Source organism: Taudactylus pleione, unplaced genomic scaffold, assembly GCF_031769625.1.
Source record: "Taudactylus pleione unplaced genomic scaffold, aTauple2 ptg001907l, whole genome shotgun sequence".
NCBI lineage: Eukaryota > Metazoa > Chordata > Amphibia > Anura > Myobatrachidae > Taudactylus > Taudactylus pleione.
In genome coordinates this window covers 291,597-318,755 of record NW_028286304.1, presented here as the reverse complement: position 1 = coordinate 318,755, position 27,159 = coordinate 291,597, and the positions used below count along the sequence as shown (strand labels likewise).

Sequence of the window (27,159 nt, the reverse complement as noted above, 5' to 3'; positions counted from 1 at the left end):
TACAAGAAAAAAATATGTTTTATATAAATTTTAAATATCACAATGATACACCCCAAGGATGCCCGACAGACAGAAATTGGTGCTGGGAACTTCACACGTGAACAGTCAGTCTCCGGGGATGATATGTACAAACAGCAGTACCGATACGTCACCGGATGGATATAGCGGCACCGGTACATTGCTGTATGGACACAACGGCACCCGGACGTCGCCGGATGTACACAGTGGCACTGTAACATAGCCGGTTAGACACAGCGGCACAGGGGAGGGTCTAGATCTAGCAGGACAGAATGGCAGCGGGAGGTTGTATTCGGGGACACTGTAATAATCATTAGACTTCAGGAACCATTCAGACCAGCTCTGTGATCCCTCTATAGATACAGGTATATACAGAATTCCGTTCCTACATTGGGTAAGAGGATGAATAGTTTGTCTGGTTTGATAACAAAGAATTGAGCACAGAAGTGTGTGATGTCCGGGTATAAATCCCTGATGCATAGACAGCGGCATTGCGCCGCTGTCAGATCAGAGGAACGCGCATATCTTCTCCATCTCTCGTGGGTTATAATTACACAGAAACAGTAGCTCCATCTTCCCCTCCTCTGTCCGGGCTGGAACACAGAACAAGAGGTGCACTCAGTCCCTGAGGGTGGTGTGTAATGTACAGGCAGAGACTATAGAGGGCGCTGTATCCTTATATATGGTATATACCGTGTGTAATGTACAGGCAGAGACTATAGAGGGCGCTGTATCCTTATATATATGGTATATACCGTGTGTAATGTACAGGCAGAGACTATAGAGGGCGCTGTATCCTTATATATATGGTATATACCGTGTGTAATGTACAGGCAGAGACTATAGAGGGCGCTGTATCCTTATATATGTGGTATATACCGTGTGTAATGTACAGGCAGAGACTAGAGAAGGCGCTGTATCCTTATATATGGTATATACCGTGTGTAATGTACAGGCAGAGACTATAGAGGGCGCTGTATCCTTATATATGGTATATACCGTGTGTAATGTACAGGCAGAGACTATAGAGGGCGCTGTATCCTTATATATATGGTATATACCGTGTGTAATGTACAGGCAGAGACTATAGACGGCGCTGTATCCTTAGATATATGGTATATACCGTGTGTAATGTACAGGCAGAGACTAGAGAGGGCGCTGTATCCTTATATATGTGGTATATACCGTGTGTAATGTACAGGCAGAGACTAGAGAGGGCGCTGTATCCTTATATATGTGGTATATACCGTGTGTAATGTACAGGCAGAGACTAGAGAGGGCGCTGTATCCTTATATATATATATGGTATATACTGTGTGTAATGTACAGGCAGAGACTAGAGAGGGCGCTGTATCCTTATATATATATATATATATGGTATATACTGTGTGTAATGTACAAGCAGAGACTAGAGAGGGCGCTGTATCCTTATATATGGTATATACCGTGTGTAATGTACAGGCAGAGACTATAGAGGGCGCTGTATCCTTATATATGTGGTATATACCGTGTGTAATGTACAGGCAGAGACTAGAGAGGGCGCTGTATCCTTATATATATGGTATATACCGTGTGTAATGTACAGGCAGAGACTATAGAGGGCGCTGTATCCTTATATATATATATGGTATATACTGTGTGTAATGTACAGGCAGAGACTAGAGAGGGCGCTGTATCCTTATATATATATATATATGGTATATACTGTGTGTAATGTACAGGCAGAGACTAGAGAGGGCGCTGTATCCTTATATATGGTATATACCGTGTGTAATGTACAGGCAGAGACTATAGAGGGCGCTGTATCCTTATATATATATGGTATATACTGTGTGTAATGTACAGGCAGAGACTAGAGAGGGCGCTGTATCCTTATATATATATATATGGTATATACTGTGTGTAATGTACAGGCAGAGACTATAGAGGGCGCTGTATGTCACATACAATATATGGCCTATATATTTATCGCACACCTCTCACCTCTCTCGTGCTGTAACCATTTCCTGTCCATATAGTACTGGAAGCAGCTTTCAAACTCCTTCTCGCTGTATTTCTCAACTTGTATCGGGATAAACGGGTCCAGCACATCAAATGCCTCCTGTCAGGTGGGGAAAAGGGAGAGATGTACAAGGTAATCTGCAAGATACTGGCCTCAGAGCAATGCGAGCCCAGCGACTGACCCTGCAATGGTGCACAGGTGAGCCCAGCGACTGACCCTGTAATGGTGCACAGGTGAGCCCAGCGACTGACCCTGCAATGGTGCACAGGCGAGCCCAGCGAGTGACCCTGCAATGGTGCACAGGTGAGCCCAGCGACTGACCCTGTAATGGTGCACAGGTGAGCCCAGCGAGTGACCCTGCAATGGTGCACAGGTGAGCCCAGCGACTGACCCTGTAATGGTGCACAGGTGAGCCCAGCGACTGACCCTGCAATGGTGCACAGGCGAGCCCAGCGAGTGACCCTGCAATGGTGCACAGGTGAGCCCAGCGACTGACCCTGTAATGGTGCACAGGTGAGCCCAGCGAGTGACCCTGCAATGGTGCACAGGTGAGCCCAGCGACTGACCCTGCAATGGTGCACAGGTGAGCCCAGCGACTGACCCTGCAATGGTGCACAGGTGAGCCCAGCGACTGACCCTGCAATGGTGCACAGGTGAGCCCAGCGACTGACCCTGCAATGGTGCACAGGTGAGCCCAGCGACTGACCCTGCAATGGTGCACAGGTGAGCCCAGCGACTGACCCTTCAATGTTGCACAGGTGAGCCCAGCGACTGACCCTTCAATGTTGCACAGGTGAGCCCAGCGACTGACCCTGCAATGGTGCACAGGTGAGCCCAGCGACTGACCTTGTAATGGTGCACAGGTGAGCCCAGCGACTGACCCTGCAATGGTGCAATGCGAGCCCAGCGACTGACCCTGCAATGGTGCACAGGTGAGCCCAGCGACTGACCTTGTAATGGTGCACAGGTGAGCCCAGCGACTGACCCTGCAATGGTGCACAGGCGAGCCCAGCGACTGACCCTGCAATGGTGCACAGGTGAGCCCAGCGACTGACCTTGTAATGGTGCACAGGTGAGCCCAGCGACTGACCCTGCAATGGTGCAATGCGAGCCCAGCGACTGACCCTGCAATGGTGCACAGGTGAGCCCAGCGACTGACCTTGTAATGGTGCACAGGTGAGCCCAGCGACTGACCCTGCAATGGTGCACAGGCGAGCCCAGCGACTGACCCTGCAATGGTGCACAGGTGAGCCCAGCGACTGACCCTGCAATGGTGCACAGGTGAGCCCAGCGACTGACCCTGCAATGGTGCACAGGCGAGCCCAGCGACTGACCCTGCAATGGTGCACAGGTGAGCAGTAACTATGTCAGAGACCAGTGATGGGACAACAACTTCCAGCTGTTCTTCTCTGCTCCATAACACAGGCGTTTGTACGCTGACACCAGGGGTTACTGAGCACTGGGAGATGGGCCTATGTGTCCAGGAATCAGTGTGATCTCTCAGCTCCATCACACAGGCGTTTGTACGCTGACACCAGTGGTTACTGAGCACTGGGAGATGGGCCTATGTGTCCAGGAATCAGTGTGATCTCTCTGCTCCATCACACAGGCGTTTGTACACTGACACCAGGGGTTACTGATCACTGGGAGATGGGCTTATGTACCCAGGAATCAGTGTGATCTCTCTGCTCCATCACACAGGCGTTTGTACGCTGACACCAGGGGTTACTGAGCACTGGGAGATGGGCTTATGTACCCAGGAATCAGTGTGATCTCTCTGCTCCATCACACAGGCGTTTGTACGCTGACACCAGGGGTTACTGAGCACTGGGAGATGGGCCTATGTGTCCAGGAATCAGTGTGATCTCTCAGCTCCATCACACAGGCGTTTGTACGCTGACACCAGTGGTTACTGAGCACTGGGAGATGGGCCTATGTGTCCAGGAATCAGTGTGATCTCTCTGCTCCATCACACAGGCGTTTGTACGCTGACACCAGGGGTTACTGAGCACTGGGAGATGGGCTTATGTACCCAGGAATCAGTGTGATCTCTCTGCTCCATCACACAGGCGTTTGTACGCTGACACCAGTGGTTACTGAGCACTGGGAGATGGGCTTATGTACCCAGGAATCAGTGTGATCTCTCTGCTCCATCACACAGGCGTTTGTACGCTGACACCAGTGGTTACTGAGCACTGGGAGATGGGCTTATGTACCCAGGAATCAGTGTGATCTCTCTGCTCCATCACACAGGCGTTTGTACGCTGACACCAGGGGTTACTGAGCACTGGGAGATGGGCTTATGTACCCAGGAATCAGTGTGATCTCTCTGCTCCATCACACAGGCGTTTGTACACTGACACCAGGGGTTACTGAGCACTGGGAGATGGGCTTATGTACCCAGGAATCAGTGTGATCTCTCTGCTCCATCACACAGGCGTTTGTACGCTGACACCAGGGGTTACTGAGCACTGGGAGATGGGCTTATGTACCCAGGAATCAGTGTGATCTCTCTGCTCCATCACACAGGCGTTTGTACGCTGACACCAGGGGTTACTGAGCACTGGGAGATGGGCTTATGTACCCAGGAATCAGTGTGATCTCTCTGCTCCATCACACAGGCGTTTGTACGCTGACACCAGTGGTTACTGAGCACTGGGAGATGGGCTTATGTACCCAGGAATCAGTGTGATCTCTCTGCTCCATCACACAGGCGTTTGTACACTGACACCAGGGGTTACTGAGCACTGGGAGATGGGCTTATGTACCCAGGAATCAGTGTGATCTCTCTGCTCCATCACACAGGCGTTTGTACACTGACACCAGGGGTTACTGAGCACTGGGAGATGGGCTATGTGTCCAGGAATCAGTGTGATCTCTCTGCTCCATCACACAGGCGTTTGTACGCTGACACCAGGGGTTACTGAGCACTGGGAGATGGGCTTATGTACCCAGGAATCAGTGTGATCTCTCTGCTCCATCACACAGGCGTTTGTACACTGACACCAGGGGTTACTGATCACTGGGAGATGGGCTTATGTACCCAGGAATCAGTGTGATCTCTCTGCTCCATCACACAGGCGTTTGTACGCTGACACCAGTGGTTACTGAGCACTGGGAGATGGGCTTATGTACCCAGGAATCAGTGTGATCTCTCTGCTCCATCACACAGGCGTTTGTACACTGACACCAGGGGTTACTGAGCACTGGGAGATGGGCTATGTGTCCAGGAATCAGTGTGATCTCTCTGCTCCATCACACAGGCGTTTGTACACTGACACCAGGGGTTACTGAGCACTGGGAGATGGGCTTATGTACCCAGGAATGCTACATTAGTGACAATAACACCTAGATATGCACCCAAGTGTTAGGTGCCCTGCTGGGAGGTAAGAAGTAGATGAAAGTAAAGTAAGGAGAAGCACAAGAGGAGAGAGGGCCCTGCTCGTAAGAGCTTACATTCTAAAAGGGAGCGGCAGACAGACGGGTGTGACACAGACAGGGGTAACCAGGGAAGAAGGGACATCACGATCAGTGCGGGGTAATTACCTTTCCCAGGAGAGCCTGGGGGAGATACGCAGACTTTGGTGAGAACAGAGACCCCCTCTGATTGACACTCAGGACCACAGCGCCTCCTGTCTATGGAAAGTAATACAGCAGTGTTACACCAATGGCAGAAGATTTATAGGTGGTTACACAGTGACGCTGGTGCAGCGGGTTACACCGATTACACTCAGGACCCCCTATTCTAATACTAACCACTCACCCGGCAATACATGGAGCTCCTGCCTGCGAGTAAGGGAAGGTAAAGAAAGAGGCTTATTCGCTCAGAGCGCTAAAGAATGTCATCATGATATACATAAGCTGAGGACGTTACATAAGGATGAAATGGGGGGGGGGGGCTCTGTAAAGGAGGGGGGGGGGTGGAGTCTATTTACCCCCACCAAGAAATTCAGTCACCCGCAATTACCCTTTGCGTTAGCCCACAGAGGTGGACTTTCCAGCTTCAGAAGCTGCGAGAAAGTCCGTGACAAAAAGGCGCCCGTTGGGGAATACCCGTCAATTCCGCAGAATGAGTGGATTAGCGCGCAGGAAGAAATGCTATTTAATGGAATAAGGAGAGTTATGGTAAAACGTACCCTCTTTCTTCAAAGTCCATAGGGGAGACAATGGGGTGTAGGTAGGACCTGGGGGACCAGACACCAACAGCAAAACTTCACATGTCCCAGGATGCTCCAGGCCTGCCCCACTATACCAAAAGAACTGCTGCGGGGGAGGGGGTCGCCTCAGGAAGGAGAGGGCATATCCGTGGGAGACCACTTCTCTTAGACCACCACAGACGCCTGGGTGTCGCCAAAACTGGGTGACTTGAAGTCGTCCTCCCAGCCTGGGAGCCCCGGGGTGGGAGGACTGTGTCTGCTCTGCTCAGTAGTAAAACACCAGAAATAAAATTAAACTTCAGCCGCGTAAAGCAGCCCCATTATTATAAATGGTGACCCAGCTCCTGCCGGACCTCCACTGAGATGCCCTCAGGCTGTGGGCAGGGTATAGGGGAGAGGACTGGAGCATCCTAGGATTGAAAGCTTTGCCGTTTTGTGTCCGGTCCTCCAGGTCCCACTTACACCCCATTGTCTCTCTGTGGAGCCCTATGGACTCTGAAGAAAGCACATTACACCCACAAGGCACGGGTAATTAGCTGCAAGGTAAACTGAGCGGCCAATTAAATCCCCCCCCCTATGACCGTTATTATGGCCGTACTGTCATCGTTGTATACATGACCCCACCGTTACCACATGCCAGGACGTGGGAGATCTGAGTATACTTCTCACCCAATCGTTCTTCACCAACTTCCTGAAGTTATGGACAAGAGTCAGTTCCTCTGGAGACACCTGGAACAGACAGGATAACGGATGAGGTTACTCGGAGGTAAGCAACAGCTGAATGGGAACGGGGGGGTTTAGGGTCCTCACAAAGCTCTTGTCCTCTTTCAGTAGGGTTGTCCTGCCCCAGAAAGCGTTGATGCCATCTACGGACACAAGCAGACGGAAAGTGTCCCCACCACTCTGACTCTTCAGTTCTTTTACCACCACCCCAACAACGTCACTGGCGTTCTTCACTCTGGTCAGGCCCTGAGATCAGAAACAGAATGTTCTATATACAGGACAGCCAAGTCCAATTCCTCATCCCCCACCTCTCCCAGTCCCCAGCATCCGATCCCCCACCTCTCCCAGCCCCCAGCATCCGATCTGCCACCTCTCCCAGTCCCCAGCATCCGATCCCCCACCTCTCCCATTCCCCAGCATCTGATCCCTCACCTCCCAGCATCCGTTCCCTCACCTCCCAGCATCCGATCCCTCACCTCCCAGTCCCCAGCATCTGATCCCCCACCTCTCCCAGTCCCCAGCATCCGATTCCTCACCTCTCCCAGCCCCCAGCATCCGATCCCCCACCTCTCCCAGTCCCCAGCATCCGATCCCTCACCTCGTAAAGCAGCCCCCAGCATCCGATCCCCCACCTCTCCCAGTCCCCAGCATCCGATCCCTCACCTCTCCCATTCCCCAGCATCCGATCCCTCACCTCTCCCATTCCCCAGCATCCGATCCCTCACCTCTCCCATTCCCCAGCATCCGATCCCTCACCTCCCAGTCCCCAGCATCCGATCCCTCACCTCCCAGCATCCGATCCCTCACCTCCCAGTCCCCAGCATCCGATTCCTCACCTCCCAGTCCCCAGCATCCGATATCTCACCTCCCAGTCCCCAGCATCCGATCCCTCACCTCCCAGCATCCGATCCCTCACCTCCCAGTCCCCAGCATCCGATCCCTCACCTCCCAGTCCCCAGCATCCGATTCCTCACCTCCCAGTCCCCAGCATCCGATCCCTCACCTCTCCCATTCCCCAGCATCCGATCCCTCACCTCTCCCATTCCCCAGCATCCGATCCCTCACCTCTCCCAGCCCCCAGCATCCGACCCCCCACCTCTCCCAGCCCCCAGCATCCGACCCCCCACCTCTCCCATTCCCCAGCATCCGATCCCTCGCCTCCCAGCCCCCAGCATCCGATCTCCCACCTCTCCCAGCCCCCAGCATCCGATCCCTCACCTCTCCCATTCCCCAGCATCCGACCCCCCACCTCTCCCAGCCCCCAGCATCCGATCCCTCACCTCTCCCAGCCCCCAGCATCCGACCCCCCACCTCTCCCATTCCCCAGCATCCAATCCCTCACCTCCCAGTCCCCAGCATCCGATCTCCCACCTCTCCCAGCCCCCAGCATCCGACCCCTCACCTCTCCCATTCCCCAGCATCCGACCCCTCACCTCCCAGTCCCCAGCATCCGACCCCCCACCTCCCCCAGTCCCCAGCATCCGACCCCCCACCTCCCCCAGTCCCCAGCATCCGACCTCCCACCTCTCCCAGTCCCCAGCATCCGATCCCCCACCTCTCCCATTCCGCAGCATCCGACCCCCCACCTCTCCCAACCCCCAGCATCCGACCCCCCACCTCTCCCATTCCCCAGCATCCGATCCCTCACCTCCCAGTCCCCAGCATCCGATCTCCCACCTCTCCCAGTCCCCAGCATCCGATCCCTCACCTCTCCCATTCCCCAGCATCCGACCCCCCACCTCTCCCAGCCCCCAGCATCCGATCCCTCACCTCTCCCAGCCCCCAGCATCCGACCCCCCACCTCTCCCATTCCCCAGCATCCAATCCCTCACCTCCCAGTCCCCAGCATCCGATCTCCCACCTCTCCCAGCCCCCAGCATCCGATCCCTCACCTCTCCCATTCCCCAGCATCCGACCCCTCACCTCCCAGTCCCCAGCATCCGACCCCCCACCTCCCCCAGTCCCCAGCATCCGACCCCCCACCTCCCCCAGTCCCCAGCATCCGACCTCCCACCTCCCCCAGTCCCCAGCATCCGACCTCCCACCTCTCCCAGTCCCCAGCATCCGATCCCCCACCTCTCCCATTCCGCAGCATCCGACCCCCCACCTCTCCCAACCCCCAGCATCCGACCCCCCACCTCTCCCATTCCCCAGCATCCGATCCCTCACCTCCCCCATTCCCCAGCATCCGATCCCTCACCTCCCAGTCCCCAGCATCCGATCTCCCACCTCTCCCAGTCCCCAGCATCCGATCCCTCACCTCTCCCATTCCGCAGCATCCGACCCCCCACCTCTCCCAGCCCCCAGCATCCGATCCCTCACCTCTCCCAGCCCCCAGCATCCGACCCCCCACCTCTCCCAGCCCCCAGCATCCGACCCCCCACCTCTCCCATTCCCCAGCATCCAATCCCTCACCTCCCAGTCCCCAGCATCCGATCTCCCACCTCTCCCAGTCCCCAGCATCCGATCCCTCACCTCTCCCATTCCGCAGCATCCGACCCCCCACCTCTCCCAGCCCCCAGCATCCGACCCCCCACCTCTCCCAGCCCCCAGCATCCGACCCCCCACCTCTCCCATTCCCCAGCATCCGACCCCCCACCTCTCCCAGCCCCCAGCATCCGATCCCTCACCTCCCAGTCCCTCATGTCTCTGTAATATACAGTAACACATTGCTTGCTATCATATTCCTGTATGTAGGACGCATCTGGGATAAATCTCTGGATGGGGAAAGGTTTGTGGTACCTGATCCACCACCTCTCCCAGCAGTCTCCCTCTGTCTGTGGCATCGCGCTTGCTCCACACGTATCTCTGCGTTGTTTGTATCTGAACATAAAAGACGCCAGAATCAGACTGAACAGAACGGACAGAGGACGCTACAATATATTACACAGACAGGGAGAGTCCCAGCACTCAGACATAGTCCTACAGGCTCCATCACTCTACAGACTGACACATGGTGCCGATTATATCACAGGGCGCAGACCCATATCCTAACCTGATGGCAGCGTGACCGCCTCCCAACCTGATGGCAGCGTGACCGCCTCCCAACCTGATGGCAGCGTGACCGCCTCCCAACCTGATGGCAGCGTGACCGCCTCCCAACCTGATGGCAGCGTGACCGCCTCCCAACCTGATGGCAGCGTGACCGCCTCCCAACCTGATGGCAGCGTGACCGCCTCCCAACCTGATGGCAGCGTGACCGCCTCCCAACCTGATGGCAGCGTGACCGCCTCCCAACCTGATGGCAGCGTGACCGCCTCCCAACCTGATGGCAGCGTGACCGCCTCCCAACCTGATGGCAGCGTGACCGCCTCCCAACCTGATGGCAGCGTGACCGCCTCCCAACCTGATGGCAGCGTGACCGCCTCCCAACCTGATGGCAGCGTGACCGCCTCCCAACCTGATGGCAGCGTGACCGCCTCCCAACCTGATGGCAGCGTGACCGCCTCCCAACCTGATGGCAGCGTGACCGCCTCCCAACCTGATGGCAGCGTGACCGCCTCCCAACCTGATGGCAGCGTGACCGCCTCCCAACCTGATGGCAGCGTGACCGCCTCCCAACCTGATGGCAGCGTGACCGCCTCCCAACCTGATGGCAGCGTGACCGCCTCCCAACCTGATGGCAGCGTGACCGCCTCCCAACCTGATGGCAGCGTGACCGCCTCCCAACCTGATGGCAGCGTGACCGCCTCCCAACCTGATGGCAGCGTGACCGCCTCCCAACCTGATGGCAGCGTGACCGCCTCCCAACCTGATGGCAGCGTGACCGCCTCCCAACCTGATGGCAGCGTGACCGCCTCCCAACCTGATGGCAGCGTGACCGCCTCCCAACCTGATGGCAGCGTGACCTCCTCCCAACCTGATCGCAGCGTGACCTCCTCCCAACCTGATCACATAATGCAGCCTGACCGCGTCCCAACCTGATCGCAGCGTGCCCTCATCCTAACCTGATCGCAGCGTGACCTCCTCCCAACATGATCACATGATGCAGCGTGACCTCATCCTAACCTGATCGCAGCGTGACCTCGTCCTATCCCGAGGAGCAGTACATATAGCGCATTACAGTCACCTGTGAGAGGAAATGCTCATTGGAGGCTTTGAAGTGTTTCAGCCAGGCCGAGGCTTCCAGAGGCTGGTCCAGCCTGTCCTTGTTATGGGCTGACGGCATCATCTCCTTACAGTTCTTCACCAGAGTATGTGCTGTAATCAGAGGGTACACACAACGTCACAGTCTCCCACCGCAGGCCACACGCCCAAACCAGCACCCCCAGGTCACACCCTCTGTGTCACCACACATGTACCCCTGAGACCTCCAGTATATCCAACCCCCTCCCCCCCCAGGTGACACCCTCTGTATCACACATGTACCCCTGAGACCTCCAGTATATCCAACCCCCCCCCTCCCAGGTGACACCCTCTGTATCACACATGTACCCCTGAGACCTCCAGTATATCCAACCCCCCCCCCTCCCAGGTGACACCCTCTGTATCACACATGTACCCCTGAGACCTCCAGTATATCCAACCCCCTCCCCCCCCAGGTGACACCCTCTGTATCACACATGTACCCCTGAGACCTCCAGTATATCCAACCCCCCCCCTCCCAGGTGACACCCTCTGTATCACACATGTACCCCTGAGACCTCCAGTATATCCAACCCCCCCCCTCCCAGGTGACACCCTCTGTATCACACATGTACCCCTGAGACCTCCAGTATATCCAACCCCCTCCCCCCCAGGTGACACCCTCTGTATCACACATGTACCCCTGAGACCTCCAGTATATCCTACCCCCTCCCCCCCCCCCCCAGGTGACACCCTCTGTATCACACATGTACCCCTGAGACACCAGGAATATACTGTACACTCTGCCCTCTTCCTCCCTATGTATTATATTTATGCCTATGAGTCCCCTGGATGTCCTGTACCCTCCACAGAACACCCCGCCCCCCCCTCCTCTGAGACCTTAGGTATGGTGACCCCCCCTCAGTAACACGTGTCCCTCTGATTGCACATAGTGCAGTAACCAGACCCCCAGCCTCACCCTGTATCTGCCACCATCAGCCGTATACATTCCTGTTGCTCTGTTCATGGTTTTGCAGGACGCATTATATTCCACGTCAGTGGCTGAGGGCACAGAGCCCACGTACACACGGTTATACTACACTTACCATCGGGCAGGTGGAGGATAAGCCAGCCCTTAGACTGGCAATAGTGTAGGACATGGCACAACGAGAGGCTCTTCCCCGTCCCATTCTTTCCATCTGCAAGATTAGTGAAGGAAAAGTCCTCTCCCCACCTACAGGGGGAGCACCCGAGTGACAGGGCACTCATCTAACACACCCTCGGGGTTCACAGGAAGGATACACAACAGGTAGCGCACGGCCGGATGAGAGAACTGCGTGTTCCTTAGGTAACGGATGAGTTCCAGGGCAGGTCTCCGCACCATCAGACTGGTCTCACTGAAGGTCTTACACTGGGAAGAGAAGAAGCAGAGTAAGTACACACACCTGTCTGACGGGGAGAGGGCGCCCCCAGCTAGACACTCACCTGTAACTGGAACCGAGCCGGAAGACCATAGGGGAAGGTGTTCTTCATCTTCTGAGAGGGGATGGTGTAAAACTGCCCTTCATGTGCTTCTGTGTGACCATCCTAGAGCAGAGGAGACCAAGACTGACCAAACTATCCAACTCATCACTTACTATGTACAGGTGAGAGCGGGGTCACACAGTATGACAGGCCTGACACCCCAAGGTCATGTACCCCCATATCCAACTCATCACTTACTATGTACAGGTGAGAGCGGGGTCACACAGTATGACAGGCCTGACACCCCAAGGTCATGTACCCCCATATCCAACTCATCACTTACTATGTACAGGTGAGAGCGGGGTCACACAGTATGACAGGCCTGACACCCCAAGGTCATGTACCCCCATATCCAGCTCATCACTTACTATGTACAGGTGAGAGCGGGGTCACACAGTATGACAGGCCTGACACCCCAAAGTCATGTACCCCCATATCCAGCTCATCACTTACTATGTACAGGTGAGAGCGGGGTCACACAGTATGACAGGCCTGACACCCCAAGGTCATGTACCCCCATATCCAACTCATCACTTACTATGTACAGGTGAGAGCGGGGTCACACAGTATGACAGGCCTGACACCCCAAGGTCATGTACCCCCATATCCAACTCATCACTTACTATGTACAGGTGAGAGCGGGGTCACACAGTATGACAGGCCTGACACCCCAAGGTCATGTACCCCCATATCCAGCTCATCACTTACTATGTACAGGTGAGAGCGGGGTCACACAGTATGACAGGCCTGACACCCCAAAGTCATGTACCCCCATATCCAGCTCATCACTTACTATGTACAGGTGAGAGCGGGGTCACACAGTATGACAGGCCTGACACCCCAAGGTCATGTACCCCCATATCCAGCTCATCACTTACTATGTACAGGTGAGAGCGGGGTCACACAGTATGACAGGCCTGACACCCCAAGGTCATGTACCACCATATCCAACTCATCACTTACTATGTACAGGTGAGAGCAGGGTCACACAGTATGACAGGCCTGACACCCCAAGGTCATGTACCCCCATATCCAGCTCATCACTTACTATGTACAGGTGAGAGCAGGGTCACACAGTATGACAGGCCTGACACCCCAAGGTCATGTACCCCCATATCCAGCTCATCACTTACTATGTACAGGTGAGAGCGGGGTCACACAGTATGACAGGCCTGACACCCCAAGGTCATGTACCCCCATATCCAGCTCATCACTTACTATGTACAGGTGAGAGCGGGGTCACAGTATGACAGGCCTGACACCCCAAGGTCATGTACCCCCATATCCAGCTCATCACTTACTATGTACAGGCGAGAGCGGGGTCACACAGTATGACAGGCCTGACACCCCAAGGTCATGTACCCCCATATCCAGCTCATCACTTACTATGTACAGGCGAGAGCGGGGTCACACAGTATGACAGGCCTGACACCCCAAGGTCATGTACCCCCATATCCAGCTCATCACTTACTATGTACAGGTGAGAGCGGGGTCACACAGTATGACAGGCCAGACACCCCAAGGTCATGTACCCCCATATCCAGCTCATCACTTACTATGTACAGGTGAGAGCGGGGTCACAGTATGACAGGCCTGACACCCCAAGGTCATGTACCCCCATATCCAGCTCATCACTTACTATGTTACAGGCGAGAGCGGGGTCACACAGTATGACAGGCCTGACACCCCAAGGTCATGTACCCCCATATCCAGCTCATCACTTACTATGTACAGGCGAGAGCGGGGTCACACAGTATGACAGGCCTGACACCCCAAGGTCATGTACCCCCATATCCAGCTCATCACTTACTATGTACAGGTGAGAGCGGGGTCACACAGTATGACAGGCCAGACACCCCAAGGTCATGTACCCCCATATCCAGCTCATCACTTACTATGTACAGGTGAGAGCGGGGTCACACAGTATGACAGGCCTGATACCCCAAGGTCATGTACCCCCATATCCAGCTCATCACTTACTATGTACAGGTGAGAGCGGGGTCACACAGTATGACAGGCCTGACACCCCAAGGTCATGTACCCCCATATCCAGCTCATCACTTACTATGTACAGGTGAGAGCGGGGTCACACAGTATGACAGGGCAGACACCCCAAGGTCATGTACCCCCATATCCAACTCATCACTTACTATGTACAGGTGAGAGCAGGGTCACACAGTATGACAGGCCTGACACCCCAAGGTCATGTACCACCATATCCAACTCATCACTTACTATGTACAGGTGAGAGCAGGGTCACACAGTATGACAGGCCTGACACCCCAAGGTCATGTACCCCCATATCCAACTCACCACTTACTATGTACAGGTGAGAGCAGGGTCACACAGTATGACAGGCCTGACACCCCAAGGTCATGTACCCCCATATCCAGCTCATCACTTACTATGTACAGGTGAGAGCAGGGTCACACAGTATGACAGGCCTGACACCCCAAGGTCATGTACCCCCATATCCAACTCATCACTTACTATGTACAGGTGAGAGCGGGGTCACACAGTATGACAGGCCAGACACCCCAAGGTCATGTACCCCCATATCCAGCTCATCACTTACTATGTACAGGTGAGAGCGGGGTCACACAGTATGACAGCCCTGACACCCCAAGGTCATGTACCCCCATATCCAGCTCATCACTTACTATGTACAGGTGAGAGCGGGGTCACACAGTATGACAGGCCAGACACCCCAAGGTCATGTACCCCCATATCCAGCTCATCACTTACTATGTACAGGCGAGAGCGGGGTCACACAGTATGACAGGCCTGACACCCCAAGGTCATGTACCCCCATATCCAACTCATCACTTACTATGTACAGGTGAGAGCGGGGTCACACAGTATGACAGGCCAGACACCCCAAGGTCATGTACCCCCATATCCAGCTCATCACTTACTATGTACAGGTGAGAGCGGGGTCACATAGTATGACAGGGCAGACACCCCAAGGTCATGTACCCCCATATCAGTTACGTTCTGTAACGGTGACAATAGATGGAGCACTATACGTTCTGTAACGGTGACAATAGATGGCGCACTATACGTTCTGTAACGGTGACAATAGATGGAGCACTATACGTTCTGTAACGGTGACAATAGATGGAATACTACACGTCAGTGGTTCACAAACTTTTTTGAATCACGGCACCTTAGAGTATCAGGATGGTTTTCAAGGCACCCCTAAGTATAAGTTTGTTATAAAGAAATTCAGAACAAAATGCAGTAAAGTGAAGTAAATAGCGCTGACCTCTCATCCATGGGCTCAGTTTGGGCCCATGGATGAGGTGGTGACAGGTTTGTGCTTCTGTCTGTCCTCATATTTACATTACATTGACCATAAATTTGATTTGGTGCTGGACCACCAACCTGAGGGATCCCTGCAAGTGTCCAAGGCACCCCAGGGTGCCACGGCGCACAGTTTGGGAACCACGGCTATACGCTAAGTAATGCTGACACCTATACACTTGGCATTGCAGCAGCACTGGCTGAAGCAAATACATGTAAGTGGCGGCACTGTCAAGACTTCCTGCGTCTCCCCAGCCGGTGAGTGGCACATTCTGGGATGCATTATTAACCTGAGGGTGCTCAGTGACTGGATAGACAATACGCCCCATTACCATGCCAGGGCAGCCCCCGTACATTGATCAACCGTATCAAGTCGAAGCTAAATAAACATCATTTCTCCATTAATAACAAGAGATATGGTAAGAACTTACCTTTGTTATCTCTGTTTCTACGAAGTCCATAGGGTCCACAGGGTTGACCTTGGGGTATAGCTGGATCAGGATCCATGGGCACCACACAGTTAAGCTTTTAGCTCCCAGGATGCACTTGGGTCCGTCCTCCCCTATACCCCGCCCCCGAGCCACAGGCACCTCAGTTGGTAAGCAGCCCAGGCCGAAGGAGAATATGGAACAGAGAGAAGGAAGACTGGAACACACAAGAACCATACTCACAGCAATAGGAGACGGAAAACCGGTGACCAGCCACACAGCCCATATGAAGCCAGGTGCGTCAGGGCGGGCGCCCTGTGGACCCTATGGACTTCGTAGAAACAGAGATAACAAAGGTAAGTTCTTACCATATCTCTTGTTTTCTACTTCAGGGTCCATAGGGGTCCACAGGGTGACCTTAGGGATGTCCCAAAGCAGTTCAACTAAGGGCGGGGACGCTCCTGTGCTGAAAGGAGTACCCAGCGCCCAAAGGATGCATCCTGAGAGGCGAAGGTGTCAAACACATAGAACCTCAAAAACGTTTGAATTGAAGACCAAGTGGCCGCCTTACACAGCTGAACAGCAGAAGCGCCACGTCTAGCAGCCCAAGAGGGACCCACAGAACGAGTGGAATGAGCCTTAACAGAGGCTGGCACAGGTAAACCCTCCTGTGCATAAGCCTCACAAATAACGGAACAAAGCCAACGGGCTAACGTTTGTTTGTTGGCAGGCCAACCCCTCTTGTGAAAACCAAAGAGGATAAACAAGGAATCAGACTTCCTAACCGAAGCCGTCCGGTCTACATAAATTCTAAGTGCCCGGACCACATCTAAGGAAGTCTCACCAGCTGAAAGATCAGGGGACTGAAAAGCTGGCACAACAAGTTCCTGATAAATGTGGAACTTCGAGACCACTTTGGGCAAAAACTCAGGACGAGTGCGGAGCACCGCTCTGTCCTGGTGAAAAATCAGGAAAGGAGGGCGACAGGAAAGCGCCCCCAATTCAGACACCCTCCTGGCCGAAGCAATTGCCAGGAGAAAAACCGTCTTAAATGTCAGCCACTTGAGCTCCACCGTCTCAAGAGGCTCAAACGGAGGACCCTGCAGGACCCGTAGCACCACCGCCAAGTCCCAAGAAGCCACAGGAGGCACAAAGGGAGGCTGGATCCTGAGAACACCTTGGAAAAAGGTGTGAACGTCTGGTAGTATTGCAATCCGCCGTTGAAACCACACGGACAAGGCGGACACATGAACCTTCAGAGATGCAAGGCGTAAGCCGAGATCCAATCCTGACTGAAGAAATTCCAAGATCCTAGAAACTCGGAACACCTGAGGATCATAAAGTCTGGACTCACACCACTGAAAGTAAGTGTGCCACACTCTGTGATAAATCCGTGCTGAAGCAGGCTTGCGTGCCCTGAGCATCGTACCAATAACCGAACTGGAGAAGCCCCGAGACCTCAAGACGGCTGTCTCAAGAGCCACGCCGTCAAAGACAGCCGACCCAGATCCGGGTAAAGGCAGGGCCCCTGAGACAACAGGTCCCGACGTTGAGGAAGAAGGTACGGAGCGTCGATGGAGAGGCTCCTCAGATCGGAGTACCAAGGACGTCTGGGCCACGCCGGAGCTACCAGCACGAGCATGCCGCTGTCCTGCTTGAATTTCCGCAGAACCCGAGGAAGCAGGGATAGCGGAGGAAACAGATACGCCAGGTGAAACGTCCATTTCACCGACAGCGCGTCCACCAGACTTGCGCCTGCGTCTCTTGTCCTTGACCCGTAAACGGGCAACTTGTGATTGTGACGGGAGGCCATCAAGTCCAGCTCCGGCAGTCCCCACCTGTCCACGAGCAGCTGAAACACCTCTGGGTGAAGCGACCATTCCCCGGGATGCACGTCGTGACAGCTGAGGAAGTCCGCCTCCCAATTGAGGACTCCGGGGATGAAGACCGCCGAAATGTGACCCTCCGCCCAAGTCAGGATACGAGACACCTCCGACATCGCAGCCTGACTGCGAGTTCCGCCTTGGTGGTTGATATACGCCACCGTGGTGGCGTTGTCGGACTGCACCTGTACCGCCCTTACGTGAAGAGCGGGGCCGGACGACTGCAGGGCCCTGTATACTGCCCGCAGTTCCAGGATGTTGATGGGGAGAAGTGCTTCTTCCGCTGACCAACGACCCTGAAGCGACAAAGAGCCGGTCACTGCCCCCCAACCCCGGAGACTGGCATCCGTCGTGAGCAGGACCCAGTCCGGGATCCAAAATGGGCGCCCCTCGACCAGATGAGCTGTCTGAAGCCACCAAGCCAAAGATTTCCGAACGTCCGGAGACAACACCAGCACCTGAGAGCGGATCCGGTGAGGTAACCCGTTCCATTCCGATAGAATCAGCCCCTGCAGGGGCCGGGAATGGAACTGGGCAAATTCCACCATGTCGAATGTCGACACCATGGACCCCAGAACTCTCATAGCCGAATGGACTGACAGGCGGCAACGGCTCAGGCAACTGTGTATCCGCAGCTGTAGGGAGGCGACCTTCTCCGGAGTCAGGAAGATCCTTTGCTGACGCGAATCCAGCAGGGCTCCCAAATGAACCATCCGCTGTGATGGAATCAGGGAGGACTTTTTCCAATTTATCAGCCACCCATCCGCTTGCAGGCAAGCGACCGTCAAGTGGAGATTTTGAAGCAGTACCTCCGGGGAGCTCGCCAGCAACAGGAGGTCATCCAGATACGTTAGTAGCCGTACATTCTGGTTCCGAAGATGTGCGGCCATGACCGCCATAATCTTCGTGAACACCCTCGGTGCCGTGGAGAGACCAAAGGGTAGCGCCCAGAACTGGTAATGGTGTTGAAGGATAGCGAACCTCAGATACCGCTGGTGCGAAGGTGCTATCGGAACATGGAGGTAGGCGTCCTGGATATCCAGGGACACCATGTAATCCCCCGGTTCCATCGCCAGAATGATGGAACGTAACGTTTCCATCCTGAACTTGGGAACTCTGAGGAATTTGTTCAGAGACTTCAAGTTGAGGATAGGGCGATGAGAACCATTGGGTTTCTGCACCAGAAACAGAGACGAATAATACCCCGTCCCTCGTTGTGATAGAGGAACGGGAACAATGACCCCTGCTTTCAGCAAGGACTCTATAGCCTCCTGAACCTGTAACGCCTTGGTCTTGTCCTGAGAAGGACTCGTGCAGAAAAACTGGTGGGGTGGTCTGTGCCGAAAAGACAGGGCGTACCCCTGGGAGACCACTTCTCGAACCCAGACATCCGTGGTGGTATTGTGCCAGCACTGGGCAAATAGAAGAAGTCGGCCTCCCACTCTGAGGTCCCCCAGAGGGAGGCCCGTCCCATCAGGCCGCAGGTTTATCTTTCTGCTTGGAAGAAGGGCGCCGAGCACTCCAGGCTTGCTTCTTGGGTTTAGAGGCCGTCTTACTTGCAGACTGTCTCGGGAAGGACTGACCTTTCGCCTTACCCTGAACCCGAAAGGAACGAAAAGCCGAACTCCGAATCTTAGCAGGCAGTGCCGCCGAAGGGAGGAAGGCCGACTTGGATTTAGCCAGGGTGTCCACTATTTTGTCCAAGTCCGGACCAAATAGTAATTCCCCATTGAAAGGTAAGGCCTCCAGGCCTTTCTTTGAATCAGAGTCCGCTCTCCAGGACCGCAACCATAAGGATCGGCGGGCAGACACCGCTGCAGCCGATACCCGCGAGGTCAGCAGACTAGCATCTAAAGAAGCTTCTCCAATGTAAGAAGCGGCGTCCCTCATTTGTCCCAACAACGCCCGCTGGACATCCGGAGCGTCGTCCGGGAAGGTATCTTCCAATGCATTGGCCCACCCCTCAATGGCCTTGGCCACCCAGGAGATGGCCATGGACGGTCGGGCCACCGCCCCGGAGAGGGAGTAAATAGACTTTAAGCAAGTCTCAACTTTCCTGTCCGTGGGATCCTTCAGCGAGGATATCGACGGTAATGGTAAGGTGGCGCCCCGAGTTAAACGGGTGACATGGGAATCCACCGCCGGTGGAGTTTCCCATTTTTTACAATGTGCCTCAGGGAAGGGATAATTAGAAGCCAACCGCTTCTGAGGAAGGAATCTCTTACTGGGCGCCTGCCAAGCTACCGCCATATGATCCGTCAACTGATCCGACAGGGGAAACACCGCAGAAGCCACCTTAGTTTTTTTGAAACTAGGAAACTTCGACTTAGGAACCGGTGCCTCATCCTCTATAAGAAGAATAGCTCGCACCGCCCTAACTAGTGCTCGCACATTAATGGACGACTTGGTATCCATTTCCTGGAACGAGGCGTCCGAGTCAGTGTCATCAGGGACCTCCCCATCATCTGAGGAACCCTCTGAGTCCGATACCTGAGCCGCCCGCGCCATGAGTGGGCGTTTTGAAACCCTAGAAGGCATGTCAGTCTGCAACATTGACTGAAAAGCCAAGGAAGCGGCCGCCAAACTTTGCACGGAGTTGGAGAGCACATCCACCCAGGGTGGAGGCGTCGCCATAGGGGTCTGAAAAGGTACCACAGGCTGCTGCGGCACAGGGGAAGCCTGTATATACATAGGCAACCCTGCATATGTACCCACAGACTGAAACCCAGGAGGACTCCGCAATAACTGCGGGACACCCGGGGAATGGGGGATGGTCGGCTGGGGTAACGCCCTAGTAGGGAGAGGAGTCGGGACCGACAGACGGTCCGCAATAGACACCAGCACTTGAGAAAACATCGCCCACGGTGGTTCCTGCGCCAGAGAAGGTCTGGATGGGCCAGGAGCCACCTGTCACCGACTACACAGGCCATCCTGTGACAAATCCTCCCTATCTACTCCTGCAGAACAGCGTCCGCAGGAGGCCAACACCGGAGCCACTGAGCGCTCAACCTCCTCGTCTGACATGACAGAATATATTATATATCTGGCAACAGGGCAGAAGTAAACGCACTCACCGGTGTGCTGAACAACAGCCCACAATATGGCACTGAGTAGCACACAACTGTATGTGACGGACCTCACAAATACGTGATCTATATAAGTGAGGTCAGTAGAAACGCCCCTCCCCCACACACCTGTAGGGCTTGTAGGAGAAGTAAAGGGATAGGTATAAGCTGACAGTAAGCGGAAAATAAGCACAGACAGCAGCACTAGCAATAGTCACATACTATGCAGGAAGATATACTCACTGCACCTTTACACTACAATCACCCTCCCAGATTCAGTGTCTGGGAGGGCTATAGTGCTGTGTACGCTGTCCTTAATCAGGGGAGAGGTACACAGGGGGACCGGTCCGCGTGCTCCCTGAGATCTGCGCTGCCACAGAGAAAATGGCCACCAGAGACCTCAGAGGAGGAGTGGCCGTAGAGTCTGCAGCTCAGCGACGCCAGACTGCGCGCTGAAAGGCGCGCTGAGCTGAGGGGAGGAGCCGCTGAACAGGGAAGGCTTCCTCCCCTGGCTAGCATATTAACCCCAGGGATGCTGGCTTCCCGCATGCCTGTTAACCCTGGTGGTCTAGTGGTCCCACGGGTTATGGGGGGCCCACCGCCACTGCCAGCAGCCTCCGGTCTGTCCCCAGGACCGGAGGCTAAAGGACTGCATTTTAAGGCATTCCGCGCGCCGCCGCTAGCCAGCGACGCGCGGCTTACCTGAATCCCCGGCGACTCCGGCAGCAGTCCTGGGAGGTAGACAGAGTCCGGCTAGCACGGACTCTGTCCTCCCGCCGCGATCCCCAGATCAGTACTGGCATCGCGGCGCCAGTTGGGGATCAGAGCGGCAGTGTGGGCGTCTGAATAGACAGCCCTTCGCTGCCGTCTGTAGTAAAAAGAAAGATTAAATAAACAAAATCTATGTTAAACTAAAAAAGCTTCTGGGGGCTGCTCCTGCAGCCCTCCCGCGCGGTGACCGACTCCGGCCGGGCACCAACTTACACTGAGGTGCCAGTGGCTCGGGGGCGGGGTATAGAGGAGGACCCAAATGCATCCTGGGAGCTAAAAGCTTAACTGTGTGGTGCTCATAGATCCTGATCCAGCTATATCCCCAAGGTCAACCCTGTGGATCCCTTATGGACCCTGAAGTAGAAATAATGGTAATGATTCTAGAGGTTCCTTACAGTGACAGGTGAGGAATGTAGGTGACGTGTGCCCCAGGATGCATGGTACACCCTACGGGTGCTATGAGGGCCGTCCCCTGGAGTATCTCAGCGCAGAATGCCTGTGACATAAGCTCTGGAACTCACCGGGTCACATTCACTGGTGCGAAACACATCTCTGGGGAAAGACTGCTCTTCCGGGGACCCGGCGCTGGTCAGTGCCCTCCTGGGCACACAATGGGCAGGCACCAGCTGTAATTACAGAAGTGCTGTGAGCTATGGACGGTATGAAATTACAGCAGCTCATACACACCAAGTTCTCTCTCATTTTTATACAATAACAATGAGACTAAACATTTGTAACTATACAAAATAATTGATAGTGAATCAAGTACTGTCAGCATGAAATGAGAGAGGGCTTCATTATAAAGTCATTCATCAAGTAGCCCCATTACCTTCTGGGCCGGTTTATGAAGCTGTCTCAGCATCATCCCTGAAAGAAGCCAAATACAACATCAATATTAACCAGGAGGAAGAGTGCCAGCCAGGCCGAGGCGGGAGGAGCGGTAGGGGAACCAGCCAGGCCGAGGCGGGAGGAGCGGTAGGGGAACCAGCCAGGCCGAGGCGGGAGGAGCGGTAGGGGAACCAGCCAGGCCGAGGCGGGAGGAGCCGGAGGGGAACCAGCCAGGCCGAGGCGGGAGGAGCCGGAGGGGAACCAGCCAGGCCGAGGCGGGAGGAGCCGGAGGGGAACCAGCCAGGCCGAGGCGGGAGGAGCCGGAGGGGAACCAGCCAGGCCGAGGCGGGAGGAGCCGGAGGGGAACCAGCCAGGCCGAGGCGGGAGGAGCCGGAGGGGAACCAGCCAGGCCGAGGCGGGAGGGGAACCAGCCAGGCCGAGGCGGGAGGGGAACCAGCCAGGCCGAGGCGGGAGGGGAACCAGCCAGGCCGAGGCGGGAGGGGAACCAGCCAGGCCGAGGCGGGAGCAGCCGGAGGGGAACCAGCCAGGCCGAGGCGGGAGGAGCCGGAGGGGAACCAGCCAGGCCGAGGCGGGAGGGGAACCAGCCAGGCCGAGGCGGGAGGAGAACCCATTACCATGTGTGCAGCCCTCTTCCCCCCCCCCCCATTACCATGTGTGCAGCCCCCTTCCCCCCCCATTACCATGTCTGCACCCCTCTCCCCCCCCCATTACCATGTCTGCACCCCTCTCCCCTCCCCATTACCATGTCTGCACCCGTCTCCCCCCCCATTACCATGTCTGCACCCCTCTCCCCCCCCCCATTACCGTGTGTGCAGCCCTCTCCCCCCCCATATTACCGTGTGTGCAGCCCTCTCCCCCCCCATATTACCGTGTGTGCAGCCCTCTCCCCCCCCATTACCGTGGGTGCAGCCCTCCCCCCCATTACCATGTGTGCAGCCCTCTCCCCCCCCCATTACCATGTGTGCAGCCCTCTCTCCCCCCCATTACCATGTGTGCAGCCCTCTCCCCCCCCCATTACCATGTGTGCAGCCCTCTCCCCCCCCCCCCCATTACCATGTGTGCAGCTCCCCCCCCCCCCATTACCATGTGTGCAGCTCTCCCCCCCCATTACCATGTGTGCAGCTCTCTCCCCCCCCCCATTACCATGTGTGCAGCTCTCCCCCCCCCCCCATTACCATGTGTGCAGCTCTCCCCCCCCCATTACCATGTGTGCAGCCCTCTTCCCCCCCCCCCATTACCATGTGTGCAGCCCTCTCCCCCCCCCCATTACCATGTGTGCAGCCCTCTCCCCCCCCCCCATTACCATGTGTGCAGCCCTCTCCCCCCCACACTACCATGTGTGCAGCCCTCTCCCCCCCACACTACCATGTGTGCAGCCCTCTCCCCCCCCCCACACTACCGTGTGTGCAGCCCTCTCCCCCCCCCCATTACCATGTGTGCAGACCTCCCCCCCCATTACCATGTGTGCAGCCCTCCCCCCCCCATTACCATGTGTGCAGCCCTCCCCCCCATTACCATGTGTGCAGCCCTCTCCCCCCCCATTACCATGTGTGCAGCCCTCTCCCCCCCCACACTACCATGTGTGCAGCCCTCTCCCCCCCCATTACCATGTCTGCACCCCTCTCCCCCCCCATTACCATGTGTGCACCCCTCTCCCCCCCCATTACCATGTGTGCACCCCTCTCCCCCCCCCACACTACCATGTATGCAGCCCTCTCCCCCCATTACCATGTGTGCAGCCCTCTCCCCCCCACACTACCATGTGTGCAGCCCTCTCCCCCCCACACTACCATGTGTGCAGCCCTCTTCCCCCCCCCATTACCATGTGTGCAGCCCTCTCCCCCCCACACTACCATGTGTGCAGCCCTCTCCCCCCCCCACACTACCATGTGTGCAGCCCTCTCCCCCCCCCACACTACCATGTGTGCAGCCCTCTCCCCCCCCCATTACCATGTGTGCAGCCCTCTCCCCCCCACACTACCATGTGTGCAGCCCTCTCCCCCCCATTACCATGTGTGCAGCCCTCTCCCCCCCCATTACCATGTGTGCAGCCCTCTCCCCCCCCATTACCATGTGTGCAACCCTCTCCCCCCCACACTACCATGTGTGCAGCCCTCTCCCCCCCCCACACTACCATGTGTGCAGCCCTCTCCCCCCCACACTACCATGTGTGCAGCCCTCTCCCCCCCCATTACCATGTGTGCAGCCCTCTCCCCCCCACACTACCATGTGTGCAGCCCTCTCCCCCCCACACTACCATGTGTGCAGCCCTCTCCCCCCCACACTACCATGTGTGCAGCCCTCTCCCCCCCCATTACCATGTGTGCAACCCTCTCCCCCCCACACTACCATGTGTGCAGCCCTCTCCCCCCCCCACACTACCATGTGTGCAGCCCTCTCCCCCCCCCACACTACCATGTGTGCAGCCCTCTTCCCCCCCCCCATTACCATGTGTGCAGCCCTCTCCCCCCCCATTACCATGTGTGCAGCCCTCTCCCCCCCACACTACCATGTGTGCAGCCCTCTCCCCCCCCATTACCATGTGTGCAGCCCTCTCCCCCCCACACTACCATGTGTGCAGCCCTCTCCCCCCCACACTACCATGTGTGCAGCCCTCTCCCCCCCACACTACCATGTGTGCAGCCCTCTCCCCCCCACACTACCATGTGTGCAGCCCTCTCCCCCCCCACACTACCATGTGTGCAGCCCTCTCCCCCCCACACTACCATGTGTGCAGCCCTCTCCCCCCCACACTACCATGTGTGCAGCCCTCTCCCCCCCACACTACCATGTGTGCACCCCTCTCCCCCCCACACTACCATGTGTGCACCCCTCTCCCCCCCCACACTACCATGTGTGCAGCCCTCTCCCCCCCCACACTACCATGTGTGCAGCCCTCTCCCCCCCCACACTACCATGTGTGCAGCCCTCTCCCCCCCCACACTACCATGTGTGCAGCCCTCTCCCCCCCACACTACCATGTGTGCAGCCCTCTCCCCCCACACTACCATGTGTGCAGCCCTCTCCCCCCCACACTACCATGTGTGCAGCCCTCTCCCCCCCACACTACCATGTGTGCAGCCCTCTCCCCCCCACACTACCATGTGTGCAGCCCTCTCCCCCCCACACTACCATGTGTGCAGCCCTCTCCCCCCCCACACTACCATGTGTGCAGCCCTCTCCCCCCCCACACTACCATGTGTGCAGCCCTCTCCCCCCCCACACTACCATGTGTGCAGCCCTCTCCCCCCCCACACTACCATGTGTGCAGCCCTCTCCCCCCCCACACTACCATGTGTGCACCCCTCTCCCCCCCCACACTACCATGTGTGCACCCCTCTCCCCCCCCACACTACCATGTGTGCACCCCTCTCCCCCCCCACACTACCATGTGTGCACCCCTCTCCCCCCCCACACTACCATGTGTGCACCCCTCTCCCCCCCCACACTACCATGTGTGCACCCCTCTCCCCCCCCACACTACCATGTGTGCACCCCTCTCCCCCCCCACACTACCATGTGTGCACCCCTCTCCCCCCCCACACTACCATGTGTGCACCCCTCTCCCCCCCCACACTACCATGTGTGCAGCCCTCTCCCCCCCATTACCATGTATGCAGCCCTCTCCCCCCCCACACTACCATGTGTGCAGCCCTCTCCCCCCCACACTACCATGTGTGCAGCCCTCTCCCCCCCACACTACCATGTGTGCAGCCCTCTCCCCCCCACACTACCATGTGTGCAGCCCTCTCCCCCCCACACTACCATGTGTGCAGCCCTCTCCCCCCCACACTACCATGTGTGCAGCCCTCTCCCCCCCACACTACCATGTGTGCAGCCCTCTCCCCCCCACACTACCATGTGTGCAGCCCTCTCCCCCCCACACTACCATGTGTGCAGCCCTCTCCCCCCCACACTACCATGTGTGCAGCCCTCTCCCCCCCACACTACCATGTGTGCAGCCCTCTCCCCCCCACACTACCATGTGTGCACCCCTCTCCCCCCCCCACACTACCATGTGTGCAGCCCTCTCCCCCCCCACACTACCATGTGTGCAGCCCTCTCCCCCCCCCACACTACCGTGTGTGCAGCCCTCTCCCCCCCCCATTACCATGTGTGCATGGCCCCTATACCTTCTGGATTGTGAAGCAACAGAGAGTATAAGCTTAAGTTCAACCTTCCAGGACCAGGAGCAGCTTCCTATCACGTTCTCCCTCTGCCGGTCACAAAGATGGCAGCGCAGTGTCAAAGGAAGCTGACGGCCGGAAGTATGTGAGCGGCCATCTTTACTATGGGATAGGATGCCAGAAAGCTTCATTCGTTATAGCACTATATTTCTCCCAGCATGCCACGGACCTGCACTGGCCACGC

General features: G+C 56.3%; 1 protein-coding gene across 1 annotated transcript; it reads right to left on the bottom strand.

Annotated features, from left to right (window-relative positions):
* DAP3 (death associated protein 3) lies at window positions 1-26,914 on the bottom strand. Its single transcript, XM_088465198.1, has 13 exons — window positions 26,900-26,914; window positions 22,769-22,806; window positions 22,461-22,565; window positions 12,451-12,552; window positions 12,268-12,376; window positions 12,072-12,164; window positions 10,970-11,100; window positions 9,643-9,723; window positions 6,988-7,146; window positions 6,847-6,906; window positions 5,567-5,656; window positions 2,002-2,119; window positions 1-611 (listed from the first exon to the last, which is right to left on the bottom strand). Exons 2-13 carry the CDS (start codon window positions 22,802-22,804, stop codon window positions 526-528), a joined length of 1,170 nt encoding a protein of 389 aa, XP_088321324.1. The 5' UTR covers window positions 22,805-22,806; window positions 26,900-26,914; the 3' UTR covers window positions 1-525.
* Between the last annotated feature and the right edge of the window lie 245 nt (window positions 26,915-27,159).

What these genes read in the sequence shown, in the direction of transcription:
- DAP3 (XM_088465198.1), bottom strand. Translation starts at nt 22,804, where the DNA reads ATGATGCTGAGACAGCTTCATAAACCGGCCCAGAAG. An exon ending in TTCATAAACCGGCCCAGAAG is followed by an intron (nt 22,566 to 22,768) that starts GTAATGGGGCTA and finishes CTGTAATTACAG; the next exon opens with CTGGTGCCTGCCCATTGTGT. An exon ending in CGGCTCGGTTCCAGTTACAG is followed by an intron (nt 12,377 to 12,450) that starts GTGAGTGTCTAG and finishes TTCTCTTCCCAG; the next exon opens with TGTAAGACCTTCAGTGAGAC.